This window comes from Fundulus heteroclitus, chromosome 4 (genome assembly GCF_011125445.2).
Source record: "Fundulus heteroclitus isolate FHET01 chromosome 4, MU-UCD_Fhet_4.1, whole genome shotgun sequence".
NCBI classification, from domain to species: domain Eukaryota; kingdom Metazoa; phylum Chordata; class Actinopteri; order Cyprinodontiformes; family Fundulidae; genus Fundulus; species Fundulus heteroclitus.
This window is the reverse complement of record NC_046364.1, coordinates 34,296,717-34,313,746: the sequence shown is the minus strand read 5'-3', so window position 1 is coordinate 34,313,746 and position 17,030 is coordinate 34,296,717. Positions and strand designations below refer to the sequence as shown.

The 17,030-nt window shown below is 42.7% G+C and overlaps 1 protein-coding gene and 1 long non-coding RNA gene across 2 annotated transcripts in view; both read left to right on the top strand.

Annotated features, from left to right (window-relative positions):
- LOC118562846 overlaps window positions 1-15,393 on the top strand; it is a 38,850-nt gene extending 23,457 nt beyond the window's left edge. Inside the window, exons 7-9 of the mRNA XM_036135730.1 lie at window positions 5,730-5,893; window positions 6,056-6,107; window positions 14,884-15,393. Coding sequence (XP_035991623.1) covers window positions 5,730-5,893; window positions 6,056-6,107; window positions 14,884-14,984 — 317 coding nt within the window. The 3' untranslated portion in view covers window positions 14,985-15,393. The remainder of the gene's footprint in view (window positions 1-5,729; window positions 5,894-6,055; window positions 6,108-14,883) is intronic.
- On the top strand, window positions 3,061-4,656 carry LOC118562989. The gene is made up of 3 exons (XR_004930941.1): window positions 3,061-3,180; window positions 3,503-3,543; window positions 4,527-4,656. It is a non-coding gene; the product is annotated as an uncharacterized LOC118562989 (long non-coding RNA).
- Window positions 15,394-17,030: the final 1,637 nt, after the last annotated feature.

The following is a 17,030-nucleotide window of genomic DNA, read 5'->3' as shown; positions in this document are numbered from 1 at the left end:
TGCTGTAAGACTTAAAAGTAATTGGTTTTTTTTAGGCCAATTTTTACGATTGGCTTAAAAGGCACATGAAAAATTTCTTATCAATGTGAGACACTTTAATGTATGGGTTTCTCTTTGGGTGCTCCAACATTTTCCACTGTAAAAAAAAAACATATTTCCTCTCATTCTCCCTCAAACTGCAAAAAAAAAAAAAATGTAATCAGATGAAAAAAAACAGGTTCTCTCTGGGTGCCCCAACTTTTCCTAATGTAATTTTTTTTTAATCAGCTGTAAGACTTAAAATTTAATGTATGGGTTTCTCTCTGGGTGCTCCAGCTTTTCCTAATATAATTTTTTTTTAATCAGCTGTAAGACTTAAATGTAATTTGTTTTTTTAGGCCAAAAGAAAAACATATTTCCTCTCATTCCCCCTCAAACTGCAAAAAAAAAAAAAAAAAAAAAATTTAATCAGATGAAAAAAACAGGTTCTCTCTGGGTGCTCCAGCTTTTCCTAATGTAAATTTTTTTTAATCAGCTGTAAGACTTAAAAGTATTTTGGTTTTTTTAGGGCCAATTTTTACGATTGGCTTAAAAGGCACACAAATGTATTTATTTTTATCAATGTGAGACATTTTAAAAAGCTACCATCAACAGATGGTAGTTTTTAATGTATGGGTTTCTCTTTGGTTGCTTCAACATTTTCCACAGTAAAGAAAAAAACATATTTCCTCTCATTCCCCCTCAAACTGCAAAAAAAAAAATGTAATCAGATGAAAAAAACAGGTTCTCTCTGGGTGCTCCAGCTTTTCCTAATGTCAATTTTTTTTGATCAGCTGTAAGACTTAAAATTTAATGTATGGGTTTCTCTTTGGGTGCTCCGACATTTTCCACAGTAAAAAAAGCAGCAGCTCGGATTACCCACCCTTTTTGGAGTCCTTGGAGGGGGTTCTGAAGAGTACCCCTCCTGGGGACTCCCTCGTTTTGCTGGGGGACTTCAACGCTCACGTGGGTAATGAAAGTGGGACCTGGAGAGGCGTAGTTGGAAGGAATGGCCCACCTGATCTGAACTCGAGTGGTGTTCTGTTGTTTGACTTCTGTGCTCGTCATGGATTGTCCATAACGAAAACCTTGTTCAAGCATAAGGGTGTCCATGCTCTTGCCACCAGGACACCCTAGGTCGTAGTTCAATGATCGACTTTGTTGTTGTTTCATCTGATCTGCGGCCGCATGTCTTGGACACTCGGGTGAAGAGAGGTGCGGAGCTCTCCACCGGCCACCCCCTGGTGGTGAGCTGGCTCCGATGGTGGGGGAGGAAGCCGGTCAGACCGGGCAGGCCCAAACGTACTGTGAGGGTTTGCTGGGAACATCTGGCAGAGTCCCCCGTGAGACGGAGCTTTAACTCCCACCTCCGGGAGAACTTTAAACACGTCCCGAGGGAGGCGGGGGACATTGAGTCTGAATGGACCATGTTCCGCGCCTCTATTGTTGAGGCGGCTAGTCGGAGCTGTGGCCGCAAGGTTGTCGGTGCATGTCGTGGCGGCAACCCTGGAACACGCTGGTGGACACCTGCGGTGAGGGAAACCGTCAAGCTGAAGAAGGAGTCCTAACGGGCTTTATTGGCCTGTGGGACTCTGGAAGCAGCTGATGTGTACCGGCAGTCGAAGCGGCAGGCGGCTCAGCTGGTCGCCGAGGCAAAAACTCAGGCGTTGGAAGAGTTTAGAGAGGCCATGGAGAAGGACTTCCGAACAGCTTTTAAGCGATTCTGGTCCACTATCCGGCGTCTCAGGTGGAGGAAGCAGTGCAGTACCAACACTGTTTACAGTGTGGGTGGTGTGCTGCTGACCTCGACTTGGGACGTTGTGTTTCGGTGGGCGGAATACTTCAAAGACCTTCTTAATCCCACCAACACATCTTCCATTGCGGAAGCAGAGCCTGAGGACTCTGGGTCGGGTTCTCCCACCGCTGGTGCTGAGGTCACTGAGGTGGTTGAAAAGCTCCTCGGTGGCAAGGCCCCGGGGGTGGATGAGATTCGCCCTGAGTACCTTAAGGCTCTGGATGTTGTGGGGCTGTGTTGGTTAACGCGGCTCTGCAACATTGCGTGAACATCGGGGGTAGTTCCCCTGGATTGGCAGACTGGGGTGGTGGTTCCCCTATTTAAAAAGGGTGTGTTCCAACTGCAGAGGAATCACACTCTAAAGCCTCCCTCGTAAGGTCTATTCTGGGAAAGGAAAGGAAATTACATTACCAAACATTCCCAAGTTAAGATGTTAAGGTGCTGATGGACTTGTGTCAAAAAATACCTGACTGCTGATTGTATCAGAAGATGCTTTTAGAAAGGTTTAAGCATGTGCACACTTATTCAAGTATGTGTCATCCCTAAACTCTTGCCTGCTGCTGGATTCTTTTCTAAGTCTGGTCTTTCGTTCTAAAATAAACAACTAACTCATTCACTGTTGCCATTTTCTCCTATCTTTTTTTTTATGTCTGACTCAACCGTTTGCATCTGTGTGCATCTGTTTGACATAAACACATCTAAGCTGCCAGTGTTGTGACTCTGAGAGGATTTATAAATTAATCTGATTGGGTGAAAAATGACAGAAGAAGTGTTAAATGGCTATGGGTGGACAGAGCTGTGACTTGTGGGCAATAACGGAGCAGATCGGCACTTTTTTTAATGACACATAGGGGGCGGCAGGGGTAAAAATAAATAAATAAATAAATAAATAAATAAATAAATAAATCTGCGCCCCAATAGCGCTCACTGTATGCAATTACACTTTCCTGCAATTTTGATAAGTGTGGTGACCCAGCGCCCCCTATTGAGAAGCCTCCAAATAGACATCATTTTATATTTGTCTTCTTTTAAGGTGAAGCAAAGAACAATATATGTTTTAGAGTCGATATTGAGTTTTGTTTTGAAATTACTAGTTGTTTTGCGTTCTGATCTTCTCTCTGTGTTCCATTGCTTTCGCCTGAGCCCTGGATCTTTCTCCTTTTTTGTTGTTGTTGTTGATTACTTTCCCCTGCGGTGGTTCAGTTGTTGCTTCTGTCTTGAGAGGAACGTGTGCTACTATGGTACGATGCCCTCCGTCATGTTTAATTTATAGGTTTACATTTCTTTAACCAACAATGGCCGACAAATTGAAATCAGAGGCGCTTAGGAAGCAGAGCACGGCAGAGCAACAGGAAGGGCATCTCGGGGTGAGGCTGGACTGGAGCGGTAATAACAGCGGGTGTTAATTTTACTAAAAGACATTTAAATATATTTGTTTGATGATAATCGCAATGGTAAAAAGCATAGTTGACCAAATTGCCATTCAGCCCCTTATGTCCATTCTATCCTGGATGCTAGGGATGCTTGGGGATTTCTTAGATTCCCAAGTAGAATTATTTTGTTTGAGAATCTTTCTTCTTGGGGGAAAAACTTTATTTTCTGTAAAAAGTAGTCTTAAATAAACATTTGCCACAAGCAAGCAGAACAGAATATACAATTTCAGGTGACCTTACTGTCTAATCTCTTCAGGATCCTTCAAATAATCAGCGAGATGAGAAACCCAAGGAAAGGTGAGAAGTCATTCAACAGAACCAACATGTCTATTACATAACATGTCACTAATCTGGATGCATTACTAGTATTATAACATTTGTTTTTTGGTCTGGGTTTTGCTTTCTTGAAATAAGTTTGTCTGGCTTTGACAACAGCATAGCCTATAGACAATATAAAAACTGTGTTTTTTTTTTTTTTTTTTTTTTTTTTTTTTTTTTTTTTTTTTTTTTTTACATTTTGCATTTAACGTGACGCTTGTAACTCGTCCTGAAACGGAACCCTTCTTATTTATTTTTTTCCCACAGCAATGTCTTGGTAACATTCATGTTAACCTCATTGTAACTTCTCAAAAAAATTGCATTTTAATGAAGACAATGTCTGATCAAACATACACATGCCCCAAAAGCCATAAAGTCAAACTGGGTTTAAAAAAAAAAAGGCACTGTGGACAGGAACATGCTTCCGTGTGCTTTGCCTGTAGGTTACCATTGCAGAATCTTACCTTTATTTACCAGTTTCACACATTTTAAATTAATTGTGGATTCTCCACACATTGTCAAAGCTATACACACAGGCTTAAACATATACATGCACCCGCGCTAATATTTGGATGGATGTCTCTTAGTAAGTGGCACCTCTATCACATGCTTTTTGAAAGGCAAGGCAAGTTTATTTATAAAGCACTTTTCAGTAACAAGACAATTCAAAGTGCTGTACATGAAAAAAACAGAGGAAAGCAAAGCATTACAGAGACAGAGGGAAATATTAGAATATTAGAGGCTAGCACATCGCATTGGAACAGTAGCAGCAGGTCTGATGCAGTATAAGACAGGTTGGACAACATTAACAACACTCAAAGGCAACTCTAAACAAATGTGTTTTTAACATTGATTTAAAGGAACTCAGGCTTTCCGCACTTTTACAGTCTTCTGGGAGTCTGTCCTAGATAAGTGGAGCATAGGAACTAAATGCTGCTTTTCTGTGTTTGTTCTGGTTCTAGGTATGCAGAATAGGCTGGAGCCAGGAGACCTGACTGGTCTGGAGGGTTGATACACTGATAACAAGTCTGTGATGTATTTAGGTGCTAAGCCATTCAGGGATTTATAGACTAACAAAAGTATTTTAAAGTCTATTCTCTGAGATACAGGGAGCCAGTGTAAGGACTTTAGAACTGGGGTGATGTGCTCTACTTTCTTAGTCTTAGTGAGGACGCGGACAGCAGCGTTCTGGATCAGCTGCAGCTGTCTGATCAGCTTTTTTGGCAGATATGTGAATTGTTGCAATAATCAATTGGACTAAAAAGAAACATCAGCAAGCTTCTGACATAGGTCGAGCTCAGTATTTAGCCACTCTTCTTGACCGAATTGTTGGGGTTGATTTAAATTGGTTGGCTTACTGGCACAGACCTGTCTTTCTGGCAGAGTATGAATATTTTTGTGTAACACGGTGTGTCAATTCCAAACAAAACTTTGATGTTTGTTTGGGATGATTGTCCTGGTTTAACATCCACTTCCAGTTTCAACCATCTTCCCCCCGAACTCTCAGCCTCAGACGAAAGGAAATTGGTTAGGAGGTTCAGAAAAACCCAGGAATCACCATGGCTCAAGCCATCCACAATGAAACTAGTTTTACTATGAACTGAAAGGGTGTCAACAAAGAAGAAACTCAACTGAGCTTTGAAGCACAAATGAGCCAGCTTCCTTCTGGAGAAACAGTTTATGGCCTGACAAAACACAGATCGAGCTAACTGCTCATGGAGACAAGAAATATGTTTGTTTGCAGGTATCCGTGCAACCCTTTTTCTCAGATCAGAGGGACTTTGCAGGATCATGCATTGCCTTTGCTCTTAATAATGCAGCTTTTGCAGCTATCTTGGCACAGGAACTCATCATCACATTTCACTCGTTCTGTAATCCCATATTACGCTTTACGGTTTGCACTGGTTACTGGTTTGTGAATGCCTCCGGAGGTGCATCAGGGGCATAACATTTGTTCGGACTTCGAACCCCCATCAGGACCATTCAGTTGTTTGCAAGGTGTAACAAACACCTGTAGATCACAGAGGAAAAAGCTTGTCTGAAAGGGGCTCCAGTTTCAACAGTGTGTAAAAAAAAAAAAGAAAAGAAATTGTAATTGACTGATACCAGTCAATAATAATCAGTCTGATAAACTGAGGGTTCCTCTATTTCATGTCGTTTACCAGACTCTCTCTCAAGAGAGCACAGATCGTTCAGCTCATCGTTCGGTGTGTCTGCAAGCAGTCCAGACCATTCCCTCTCCTCCCTCTTCTCACCCAGTTCCTGTCACTGGATCTATGAAGACCACCCTAACAGGAAGGTGCATGATGATGATGATGATGAACCCATAGTGAGTGCATTCTTTTTTCTTTGAAATAAAGCTGTATGTGAAGACTCTACTACTTTCTTTCATAGAAAGAGCATTTCTTTAGTTCTTCTGAGCTGCCAGCTAATAAACCTCCTGTTTGTTTCCCCCTAACCCCGCCCCTGTCTCCTGGCCTGTCTGTCACAGATGAGAAGTGACGGTTCTGACCCCGAGGAAGAAACAGAGGAAAATGTGAAAGGTGCGGATCAAGTGGCAAACATGGAGGAAGAGAAACATAAACCTTCCAGTTGACACACACACAGCAGAAGCAGTTGCATGCGGCGAACGGAAATTCCTCCTTGTTTTAAGTCTCGTGTTTTACACATCAGGGCATAATGAAAAATATCTGGTCTTTATTCATCATGTGCTGCTTGTCTGAGGTGCCACCGCAGCATTGGAATCAGCTTCAGGCCTGGTCTTTGAGCCATTGCAGCAGCTTGATAGTTATTCTCTTTCTACAGTTCCTTTGTAGATATGATGTTGTGTTGGGAAAACGTTATATTGAATGGCCCACTTCAGCTGTCAGACAATGTTTTGGTCATGGAGTCAAGTTCATGGCAGAGTTAATGGCTGCTATGTACCCAGGAACTGTGGTGGCAAAACAAGCCCAAATGATTAACTCTCCACTACCGTGCGTGTTAGAAAGTATGAGGTACTTATGCTGATATGCTCTGTTTGTTTTTTATACAAAGAGTTGTGAATGTGGCTCATTTTGGTGCAGCTTGGCAAACCTGGGTTGTGCTCACATGTTCTTCTGAAGATGATTTCTCCTTGCAACCCTTCCAGACAATCCACATTTAGGTCATATTTCGCTGCACTGTCATGCACTTTAACAATTATTAAGCTAACTGATGTCTGTAAAGTATACCATGGAGCTTTTTCATTTCTTTTTGTTTATATTAGCGATTGCTTTGGCACATTTCACAGCCTGACCTTAAGAGGATTTCGCTGAGGAGTCCGCTGCAGGAAATGTAGGAGCCATTTATAGTTGTTGGTGTTTAGGTATGGTTTGTTTCTGGTTTATTTGTTTTGGGTGGCGGTGTTTTGTTTAGGTTGACACACTGACCTATATTCTGCTCTACCACTGGTGGCGGTGTGGAGGGGAAGGCTTTATAGGTGCGACGTGAGAGGGCAGAAAGGATTTAGGTGACGGGAGGTCATACGGTTTTTACCGCTTTCTTTGGCACACAATAGCCTGCGTCCACTGGTTACATTCTGTTATATCCACACTCTCCATAATTACCTGTCCATCTCACTTGTAAAGACCGCCACTCAGCTTGTTTGTTCATATACAAACTGACTTCAATAAATGGGAACGCCCATACCTTATCTCCTGGTTTCAACATCATTTTGTAAGCGCGTTAAATTCCAGATTCCCCGCACCCAGAAGCGACAAAAAGGTGGTTGATAGTCGCTACACAAAGTAAAAACCGCGACCTTTTTGGATGAAGAGGACAACTCACCTGGAGAAGTTGGGCGCACGTCATGTCGCACCGTCCTAGCTCACCTGCATAACAAAGGAAGGAGCTATCCAGCCATCCAACGCTGTCATCTTAAGTAAGATCAATCAAATAAGGTATGAGGCACGACTACCATCAAGACGTCTCTGGTGAGTGCAGTCATCCTTATTAAATATAAAGCAGGGCGTGTTGGATTGGATTTTGATGCGCAACGGCGTTGGGCCGTCTTCTGGAGTTGATGCTAGCCTGCTCGTTACAGCCAAGGACTATGTGATGGCTTTCATTCATTCATGTTTCAAAGTGTGAATATCCAACAGCCGCTTATGTGAATGCGCTGGTGTTCTGCAGTTTGGAGTGTTTCTGGCAACGTAAAGAAGCAGCAACGCAGCACGTTACTGTCTTTATTAAGCCACAGTGGAAAATGAGTGATAATTATGTTGAAACTGAGCCTATGGGCACACAAGCTGAAAAAAGACAAAAGAAACTTTCGCTAAAGGGCACCGTATTTGCTTTGGAAAAGGTGCAAAAGGAAAGAGGTGAAGTGTTTAAAAATGCAAGCAAAATAAAGTCGAAAATAACAGCGCTGTGGTTGTCAAATAAAAATGTTTCTGAGGTTAAACAATATATACAAAAGTTCCATACGCTGTGTGAAAAGGCATCATCTCTCCACGATACCTTGTTAAATGATTTTAATTTACCCGAGGACGAGCAACAAAGACAAAATGCCTGGTTTCAGGAGAAAGAAGACGCAAATAATGAGTTTGTGAATAAAGTGAACACCTGGTTGAAAGAAAATGAGAAGGTGTGTAATGAACTTGATGCTGCTAACATTCAAGTGGAGAACTGTTGTGGTGTGGTCGAAGATAACGTAAACCCTGAGGATAGTGCTTCCAACGTTTCAAGTAAGCGTTCTAAGCGCAGTCGTGCGTCCAGCACATCCTCTGCTCGTAAACGAGCCCTGGCTGATCAAGCAGCTTTACTGGCAAAGGCAGAGGCTTTGAAAAGGAAACACGAATTGGAGGAATTAGAGCAGAGACACAGACTGGAAGCTGACAAGATAAGAAAGCAAAAGGAACAAGTGGAACTGGATGCGCAATTAGCTGCTGCAGCAGCACGCCTTTCTGTGTTGGAAAGCAGTAGCGTTGGAGGAAAATCTAAATCGATGTCCGATGGGATGAACTCTTATGTCAGTAAGGGACTTAAAGAGCAAAGACGCGCTGAATTCAACCCACAGGCGACAGAATTTGTGCCCAATACTGCCACATACACTCCGCTGGGTTTTACAGCAACTGCTCCCTCTGCGCCAGCTGTGAGGAAAAAAGTTTATAGCAGTACAAAGTCAGAAGATCAGCCGCACTACCCGAAACAACCACTGTATGGCGATGTTAGACCAGATTCAAAGTTGGATGGATTACCTTCTGTAAACGTCAACCCCAAACTAAACACTTGTCCCTTTCAACCATCAGATCTACAATTACAAGTAACACACAAGGCACAAATGCAACAACAATTAAATAATCCATCAATTCCAAATGATAATGTAATCTGTACCATTATGCAAAAACAGAATTAAATCACATCAATGCTTGTTCAGCAACAGTTATCAGCTACTCTTCCTCAGCGTGAGATCCCAGTTTTCGATGGCAATCCTTTGGAGTGCACGTCTTTCCTAAGAGCTTTTGAACATTGTGTGGAAGAAAGGACAAACAACTATCAGGATTGTCTGTACGTTTTAGAGCAATATACCAGAGGGCAGCCAAGGGAGCTGGTCAGGAGCTGCATGCACATGTCATCACAGCAGGGCTACCAGCGAGCAAAGGAACTTATAATGGAGCATTTTGGAAACGAACATCACATTGCTTCTGCGTACATGGAGAAGGTGTTTGCCTGGCCAGTCATAAAATCTGAGGATGTTGAAGCATTGCAGGAATTCGCCTTGTTCTTACGTGGCTGCTGTAATGCCATGTTAGAAATACAGTACATGGAGGAGTTGAACGTTCTATCTCATATGAGACAAGTAATCATGAAGTTACCCTATAAGCTCCGTGAAAGATGGAGAATAACAGCTTGTAAACTACAAGAGCGGCAAGGCTTCCGAGCCACATTTAATGATTTGGTCAACTTTCTCGAACAACAAGTAAAGATCCTGTCCCATCCACTGTTTGGAGACATCTCTGACACCAAGCCAAGCCCTGTGATGGGAGGACCATTTAAGACTAAATCCTTACTAAAGGCCAACATCAAAGGCAGCAGCTTTGTAACCTCACTTTCAGCACCGGATAGTGCCTCTGCACCAACATTTTACAAGCAGCCAATTGTTCCCAAACAATCCTCCTTCATTCTCCTGTCTTTACTGCGAACAGCCTCATCTAATATCAAAGTGTCAAGAACTGCAAAGAATTTCTCATAAGGAGAAAATTGAATTCCTGAGAGGGAAAGGAGTATGTTTTGGATGCTTGAAAGTTGGCCACATCAGTAAGGAGTGTAAGAGTTGGCTCACCTGCGACAAATGCTATCTAAAACACCCCACTATTCTGCATTTAGACAATGAAGAACCATCAGTAAGTAGTGCGTTTGTGTCTCACCAGGTTGGTGCTTGTACTGGGGCCGGGAACCATGACTGTACTTTGTCTATTGTTCCAGTTAAGGTTAGGTCTAAGAGAGGAGATACGGTGCTGCAGACTTATGCCTTCTTAGATCCTGGGAGTACAGCCACTTTCGTCACCAGTGGGCTCATGAACCATCTAAACCTACAGAGTAAAAGGACTAACATTCTGCTGTGCACTATGGGTCAAGAAAAATTGGTGCCTAGCCACTGTGTTTCTGGACTGGAGATTTCTGAACTGGAAGAAAACAACTTCATAGAGCTTCCAGAGGTCTACACCCAAGAAACCATTCCTGTTTCAAAGACCAACATTCCCCGTCAGCAAGATGTTGAGAAATGGGAATATTTAAAAAATATTAAGATCACAGAATTGGATGCTGATGTTGGCCTGTTGATTGGGACAAACGTGCCAAAGCTCCTGGAGCCATGGGAGATTATAAACAGCAAAGGTGATGGACCCTACGCCGTGAGAACCCTATTAGGTTGGGTCATAAACGGACCTTTAAGGAGTGGAAATGGTTGTCAGAAAGGCTGTCCTACTGTTTACACTAATCGGATTTCCATTGTCAAATTGGAGGAGCTGTTGGTGTCTCAATACAATATGGAGTTCAGTGAGAGGACACTGGAAGAGGAGCATGAACTGTCGATTGAGGACAAGAAGTTCATGGAAATATTGGAGCAATCAGCTTGTATCCAAGATGGACATTACTGCTTGGATTTGCCTTTTAATAAGGATGACACAGTCATGCCCAATAACCGATGTATTGTGGAGCAACGCATTCAAAGTCTCAAAAGAAAATTTGACAGGAACAAGGCCTATAAGGAAGAATATACAGCATTTGTTACCAACCTAATTGACAAAGGCTATGCTGAGGTTGTTCCTCATGACCAGCTGGAACCTAAGGATGGAGGTGTGTGGTATCTGCCCCATCACGGAGTTTACCACCCAAAGAAGAGGACGTTGCGAGTGGTGTTTGATTGTGGAGCAAGCTATAAAGGCACCTCGTTGAATAGCCAGCTGCTACAGGGGCCGGATTTCACCAATTCCCTGTTTGGTGTGCTCACCCGATTCCGAGAGGAGAACATCGCATTGATGACAGACATCCAGGCTATGTTTCATCAGGTGAAGGTGTCAGAGAAACATGTGGATTTTCTCCGCTTCTTGTGGTGGCCATTAGGAGATACATCAATCAAACCAATCGAATACAGGATGAAAGTGCATATCTTTGGAGCTGTCTCATCACCAAGCTGTGCCAATTATGCTCTAAGAAAGACAGCAGCAGATAATATCAACAGCTACAACAAGCATGTGACTGACACCGTCTACAAAATTTTTTATGTTGACGACTGTTTGAAGTCTGTGGCCACAGAGCAAGAGGCAGTACAGTTGGTGGTGCACCTCACTGATTTGTGCTCAAAGGGAGGATTTCAGCTGTTGAAATGGACAAGCAACAGCCGAGTAGTGTTGTCAACCATTCCGGAGGAAAAGCGCTCCAAACCAACAAGACAACTTCACCTGGAACGAGACAGACTGCCTTTGGAGAAAGCACTGGGCCTCAGCTGGAGTGCAGAGAGTGATACATTTAGCTTTGAACTTGCTGTGGAAAAAGGCCTCACACTAGGCGTGGCATTCTCTCAATGGTCAGTTCAATCTATGACCCTCTTGGCTTCTTGGCACCTTACACTTTGCTACCTAAGTTGTTGTTACAGGAAGCATGCAGACAAAATCTGTCTTGGGATGACCCTATTCCCCAGTCTATGTCACGGTTTTGGTCATCATGGTATCAGGACCTGGAGAAAATAGCAGGGTTTAAAGTGAGGCGTTGCATCAAGCCAAATAGTTTTAAAGGACGTCTACTAGTCCAGTTGCATCATTTTGCAGATGGTAGTGACCATGGATATGGGACAGTGTCTTATTTGAGGGTACAAGATGAAGGAGGAAATGTGCATTTGGCATTCATGCTTGGAAAGGCTAGAGTAGCTCCATTAAAGCAGACAACAATTCCCCGCCTTGAACTAACTGCCGCCGTTTTGGCCGTCAAGGTGGACAGAATGTTGAAAAGGGAGCTCTGTATCCAGCTGAATAGCTCATGCTTCTGGACAGACAGTCAGACTGTGTTGAGATACATCAGTAATGATACCAAACGATTTCACACCTTCGTTGCAAATAGAGTGGCTGCAATAAGAGAGGCTACCAATGTGTTTCAGTGGAGGTACATCAGCTCTAAATCCAATCCAGCAGATGAGGCCTCCAGAGGTCTTTCTGCAGACAGCTTTATGTCATGCAAGAGGTGGATAAATGGCCCGGATTTCCTCCGAAGGCCCGAGCAGGAGTGGCCAGAGCCCTTTGAACCCCAGCCTGTTTGTTCTGAGGACCCAGAGGTAAAAAAGGGATATTCTGATAAATGCCATTGACATACAGCCACATGATGCTACTACTAAGTTTGTCCATTATTTTTCAAGCTGGGCCAAACTTAAGATTTCAGTTGCTTGGTTGCTCAAATTAAAGGATATTCTGCTCAGCATGAGTACGAAGAGGAAAGAGTTGATGGCAATGGGTCCCTCTGTTGACACTTCTATAGCTCCTAGGAGGATAGAAGAGGAGATGAGAAAAAACACAGCTGCCATTTGTAAACAAGTTCTTACAGTAAAGGACATCTCTAAGGCAGAGGTTGCCATCGTCTGTTACAGCCAGCATACCAGCTTCAAAGAGGAAATTAAAGATCTGCAACGTGGAGCATCTGTTGTCAAGAACACAAGTGACATTTACAGGCTCGATCCAGTACTACATCAAGGTTTATTGAGAGTGGGGGGTAGGCTTAGTCGCTCAGTCCTACCTGAGGAACAGAAACATCCTTTGATCCTCTCTAAAGACCAGCATGTATCCAAACTAATTCTGAGAGACCTGCACCAGCAGCTTGGTCATGCAGGTAGAAATCATATGCTGTCAGCTCTCAGAGAAAGATACTGGATTACTTGCGCCAACTCAGCTTGCAGAAAGATATTATCCGAATGTGTTGTATGTAGACGCCACAGAGGACAACCAGCAGAGCAGAAAATGGCTGATATGCCACAGGAACGAGTCTGCCCAGAATTCCCACCATTTACTAATGTAGGTGTGGACTAATTTGGGCCCATTGAGGTCAAGAGAGGGCGCGTTATGGTTAAAAGATACGGTGTTATCTTTACATGCATGGCCAGCCGAGCCATACATCTGGAGGTGGCTCATTCGCTAACAACTGACTCCTGCATCAATGCCATCAGGCGTTTTGTATGTCGCAGAGGTCCAGTACGTCAAATGAGATCGGATAATGGCACAAATTTTATTGGTGCAGAGCGTGAATTAAGGGAGGCTTTGGCAGCTATAGATCATACAAAAATCCACCAAGCCCTGTTGTTAAAAGAGATTGACTGGATTCTTAACACACCTGCTGCATCCCATCATGGAGGAGTGTGGGAACGGCTCATCAGAATGGTCAAAAGGGTGTTACTTTCTGTTCTTCACCAGCAGACCTTGGATGACGAAAGTTTTCAAACCATTTTATGTGAAGTGGAAGCTATCCTTAATGATCGCCCCATTACAAAGGTTTCGGATGATGTAAATGATTTGGAAGCTCTAACTCCAAATCATATTCTGCTGCTCAAAGGAAACCCTACTGTTGCTCCTGGTGCTTTTCAAGAAAGTGATGTTTACCTCAGGAAACGTTGGAGGCAAGTGCAGTACCTCTCCGACCTGTTCTGGAAAAGATGGACAAAGGAATACTTACCTTTGCTGCAGGAAAGACAGAAATGGTCCAGACCTCGGAGAAGTTTTGCTGTTGACGATATCGTGGTGGTTGTGGATCGTTCTGCTCCTCGTGGTTCTTGGATCCTCGGAAGGGTTACAAATACTTACCCAGATAAACATGGACTTGTGCGTGCTGTACAGTTGAAGACACAAACAGGACAACTGGAAAGATCCATCTCCAAAATATTTCTTCTTCAAGAAGCCATTTGACTCTGTATTTAAAAAAAAAAAAAAAAAGGAAAATGCTTGGGCCTACATATTTCTGGGGCTCCTGTTTTGATGTTTGTTGAATTGTGCTGTCTACACAATTGGGGCCGGTGTGTAGGAGCCATTTATAGTTGTTGGTGTTTAGGTATGGTTTGTTTCTGGTTTATTTGTTTTGGGTGGCGGTGTTTTGTTTAGGTTGACACACTGACCTATATTCTGCTCTACCACTGGTGGCGGTGTGGAGGGGAAGGCTTTATAGGTGCGACGTGAGAGGGCAGAAAGGATTTGGGTGACGGGAGGTCATACGGTTTTTACCGCTTTCTTTGGCACACAATAGCCTGCGTCCACTGGTTACATTCTGTTATATCCACACTCTCCATAATTACCTGTCCATCCCACTCAGCTTGTTTGTTCATATACAAACTGACTTCAATAAATGGGAACGCCCATACCTTATCTCCTGGTTTCAACATCATTTTGTAAGCGCGTTAAATTCCAGATTCCCCGCACCCAGAAGCGACAAAAAGGTGGTTGATAGTCGCTACAGGAAAGATTAACAACGGTCTTAAAGCTTCTCCCCTGAATAATGTGAAACAGGCTAAAATCCACATCTGTATGCTCCTACATTTATAGAGGCGCTCCTACAGGGTAATGATGGTTGAATCATGAGCAGCTGGCTGGTACTTTCCTCCATAAATGTTATGGTTTCTGTAGGAAGGGTTTACTTGTTGAGAGCTTCTCCATTACAGTATACAGTAAATTGAAAAATCTGTAAGGAGCTTCCTAAGGAGACAATTAGCATGGTTGAGATGACATGTTTCATGAATTGGCACTTTATAAATAAAATTGAATTGAACTGTTATTACTGTTATGTTGTTTTAATATTGTGATGAAGGAGAGCCACATGTTTCTTTAGGAATGATCAACTGTTGCTGTTCCATCTTTTTCGGATACAACAGCTTTCTCTGCATCAGATGTCCTCATGAAATGTCACCGCACACCTCCTCTACAGGTTAGGTACTTAAAATGTCCAAAGTCCATATGTTACATTGTGTGTTATTGTTTACTTTCCAACAGGTATTTAGCTCTCTGAATTTCATCTTAAAGACAAATATGTGGATATTTGTCTATATCCTGCGTTGTTCAATGAAAACACTTGCTGCAGTAAAGGTGTTTTTGTATTGAGTATACATATATGCATCTCTTTGCGTGATGATTTTAATGTAAAAGACAATGACACAAAAGGTGGAAAGAATAAAAAGGCAAGATTTTGCCAGGAAAGAAGCTTTACTCAATAACATTCATACAGCGTTGATGTGGGCGTTTCTGATGCATGTAAATTCACACAAACTGCAAACTGTAGCATTTTCCACAATTTGTACATCGACTTTAAATATATGTGATAATACATTATCTTGGCAACAAGCTTCCCAGAAACCTGTATTCTTTAAAAAAAAATATCTTTTTACCAATCTGTCCTTTTTATCAGCAGCTGATAAAAAATCGGATTTATTATGCCAAAGAGGATGGAAAAAGAAACAAGCACAGCTGCAACTTGTCCTCCAGCAGGTTTATCTTTAAGAGCCGAGTACGCCTGAGAAAAATCAGTGAGAATAAGGACAGATCCATACAGCTGAAATCATAAGGAACTCCGAAAGCTGTGGAGTTATATTACTATTGAAATGTCATCAGTTGTAGTTGAGCATGGGAGTTCTTCTAACAGCAAAGTATGCACACATATGGCATAAATGAGTGACAACTTGTCTACATCCATCCATCCATCCATCCATCCATCCATCCATCCATCCATCCATCAATCCATCCATCCATTCATCCATTCATACATCCAACCCGGATAAGAGGAATTTCTCTTCAAGTTCAAGAATTTATTAACAGAAATAAATGAACATCCAGAGAACTCCACTATGGAATGTTATTTATCTGAATGAACACTATATTTCAATCAACAAATCCTGTCTACTAGGCTAGTGAAACTTAACTAAACTACTAAGCAAAAATAAGATAAATAGAAGCTACAAGGAACTATGTACACAAAAGAAACGAAAAGACAAAATATTTGAAAACCATCATCAGAATGATTCAGTGAATCCTGCTTCTCAGGAGATCTAAATTGGAGAACCAAAGGTCATCATGGAGAACCAAAGTTTAGAACATTTGGTATGTGTTTCACAATGCAAATCTGAGTTATATAAAAAGTTGTTCGAGGAAATTAAATTTTAAAGAATGATCTGCTCAGTAAAAATCAATAACCTTTAGGAAACTTGATTTTTTTAAATTAATGTGATTATTTGTAGCTTTGGAGGCGAGGGTGTCAGAATTGGAGACCCGGCTCCGTGCTGTTGAAAAACCAGCTGATAGCCGCTCTTTTGCTAGCGCGGAGCCGCATAGAGTAACTTCACGTAGCGAACCTAAAGCAGTAGCACCCGAGCAGCCTGGTAACCAGGCTGGCTGGGTGACAGTTCGTAGGAAGCATAGCTCTAGATTACAGACCCCAGATCACCACCAACCCATCTGCGTTTCTAATAAATTTTCCCCTCTGAGCGACAATCTCGCCGAGGAGCCGACCTTAATTATTGGCAGCTCCATAATGAGAAATGTGGCACTAAAGAAACCAGGGACCATAGTTAAATGCCTACCAGGGGCCAGAACAGGCGACATAGAATCCTACCTAAAACTACTGGCTAAGGATAAGCGTAAATACCGCAAAATTGTTATTCACGCTGGCGGTAATGACATCCGGTCACGCCGATCAGAGGTCACCAAAGTTGGTGTTGCTTCGGTTTGTGAGTTTGCTAAAACTATGTCGGACTCTGTAATTTTCTCTGGTCCCCTGCCTGATCTGACCAGTGATGACATGTTTAGCCGCATGTCATCATTCAACCGCTGGTTGTCTAGGTGGTGTCCAGAAAACGACGTGGGCTACATTGATAACTGGAGAACTTTCTGGGGAAAACCTGGTCTGATCCGGAGAGACGGCATCCATCCTACTTTGGAGGGTGCAGCTCTTCTTTCTAGAAATCTGGCCGGATTTATTAGTCCTCC